Here is a 2418-nt window from a genome sequence, read left to right on the forward strand (position 1 = left end):
TCAGCTACGCGTACATCACAGTAAGTTGTCTATTGATTTTCCTGAATGAAAATGGTCTGATGCTGCTGCCCACTGGCTCCTAAAGCCTGTGGTGTCTCTTGGCTGAGCATCCGTAAGCCAGAAGGATGGTGTTTCGATCACTTGGGGTTTCCCTTTTTTTCCTCCCCCTGACTTTCCTCCTCCCTCTTTTTTCCTTTTTACTGTTTCCACAGGTCTTAGAAGGGAATGATTCCCCAGTAATATTCTCCGCCCTGATCCAAGGTGCCACTTGGCCTCCCTCCCTGGGAAGACTGCTTCTTGTGTGACGCCGACCATAGAAAGAGACTCCAATGGACTTACACCGGGCAGCCTTCAAGATGGAGAACTCATCCTACCTTCCCAACCCTCTGGCATCCCCAGCACTGATGGTCCTGGCGTCCACGGCTGAAGCCAGCCGTGATGCTTCCATCCCTTGTCAGCAGCCACGACCCTTTGGTGTACCTGTCTCAGTAGACAAGGACGTGCATATTCCATTCACCAACGGTTCCTACACCTTTGCCTCTATGTACCATCGGCAAGGTGGTGTGCCAGGCACTTTTGCCAACCGTGATTTCCCCCCCTCTTTACTCCACCTCCACCCTCAGTTCGCTCCCCCAAATCTAGATTGCACCCCCATCAGTATGCTGAATCACAGTGGTGTGGGGGCCTTCCGTCCCTTCGCTTCCACTGAGGACCGGGAGAGCTATCAGTCAGCCTTCACGCCGGCCAAGCGACTTAAGAACTGCCATGACACAGAGTCTCCCCACTTGCGCTTCTCAGACGCAGATGGCAAGGAATATGACTTTGGGACACAGCTGCCATCTAGCTCCCCCGGTTCACTGAAGGTTGATGACACTGGGAAGAAGATTTTTGCTGTCTCTGGCCTCATTTCTGATCGGGAAGCCTCATCTAGCCCAGAGGATCGGAATGACAGATGTAAGTACTTTGTTTCAAGTCCTTCCTCACCCCCAGCGAGGCCTGCCTTGCAGTGGTGCTCAACAGGTCAGTGGCATTTTGCAAGCTCCCAGTGATGGGAAGGACCAACCACTTCCTTCTCCGTGGCTCTGGAGCACTAACCTTTACTTGTCTCTGGTTACTGAGCATTGATAGTTTTGTAGGAAGTGTTTTCCTGAAGGTAGCCAGAGGCCAGTTGGCCTCATTACTGCCTTTCTGTCTAGGACACGGTTGGCTCCTCTGGGGATTCTGGAGAGGGGTGCTGTAGTGGGACTAGAATGAAGGTCATCTCGCTAGGAAGTGTGGTCCCTAGGGAATATTAGGGGCCTGAGGAACCCTGTCTGTTCCTCTTCTTTGCTATCCTCGCTATGTTTTTCTGATCTCCATATTATTTTTTTTAGCTTTTCCATTGTGTCACATCTAGCAGACTCCACGTGATTTTATTTTCTCAACTCTCAGCCCTTGTCCACATCAGGCTATTTTTCAGAGAAGGACAAAGGTGTCGTCAATCACCATAAAGCATTTCAAACAGCTGTGTTTTCCTTGCGATCGCAAGGCTAGAAAGCTGACTTCTCTTGGGATTTCACAGGTTGGCTGGATGCTTATCCTCGGGCTCTCTTTTAGGACTAGACATGGTTGACCTGTGTGACTGCTCCATATTTGATGCTCACAACTATTATTAATCTCTGCTTAAGAAATACCTTTTCTTACATTCACCTGGTGCCTTGTTGGGCTCTGGCTACACTCATAGTTGGAACTAAACCTTTCTTTGGAACTTGTAGATGAGGAGAGCTGAACCCTGCAATCTCCTTCTCTCACATAATCAGGAAATAATTGTGTTTTGAAGCTTTTGGGCTGTGGGTAGACAGAACAGTTTTCTTCAAGCCTGGTGAGAATTTATGAACTGAGAGTGTTTTTCCACCCTACCCTTTGTTCTAAGATTTGCTTCATTTTATTTTCTTAAGAAAACTACATCTGAGGTTTGCTTTCCCCTTCTTGATTTTTTTTGTGCTCCCGTCCTCTCTATAACCACCAACACGAATACCATTTTTTTTCTCTCCTCTTTATGATGCCGAGGAGAGTAATAGAGACATTGCAGCTCTCTCCCTGTCGGCACTGCTTCCTCAGGCTGTCTCCTTGAATTAGGCACTGTGTTAACTTTCCTGCGCTAAAAGGCATCTGCCTAAACCCAGCGTACCTTTTCAATAAAAGTCATCATAAAATCAACCTGCCTTGTAAATCCATCGCTCTTTGGTTTTGAAATATGTTGCGAGTGTGTCTTTTATGTCAGCGTCTGTAAGCCGGAGACCTCCCCACTTCAGGGAGAAGGCTGTAATATGTCAGCACTCTGCCAGGGTTGCCCTCTCACTTTGGCTTTGGCTCACTTTCACCTTTTCACTCTCTGTTGACCTGTGTGTATGATGATCCTGTGCTGGGATATACCTG

The 2418-nt window shown here is 48.1% G+C and overlaps 1 protein-coding gene across 5 annotated transcripts in view; it reads left to right on the plus strand.

Annotated features, from left to right (window-relative positions):
* Positions 1–2418, plus strand: part of RNF220 (ring finger protein 220) — a 347984-nt gene that overhangs the window by 66636 nt on the left and 278930 nt on the right. For all 5 annotated transcript variants that reach the window (XM_006153783.3, XM_006153787.3, XM_006153788.3 and 2 more), the window contains one exon: positions 213–954. In XM_006153783.3, the coding sequence (XP_006153845.1) occupies positions 330–954 (625 nt within the window). In that variant the 5' untranslated portion in view covers positions 213–329. The remainder of the gene's footprint in view (positions 1–212; positions 955–2418) is intronic.

The sequence above is a fragment of the Tupaia chinensis genome, unplaced genomic scaffold (genome assembly GCF_000334495.1).
Source record: "Tupaia chinensis unplaced genomic scaffold, TupChi_1.0 Scaffold000387_1, whole genome shotgun sequence".
Taxonomy (NCBI): Eukaryota; Metazoa; Chordata; class Mammalia; order Scandentia; family Tupaiidae; genus Tupaia; species Tupaia belangeri.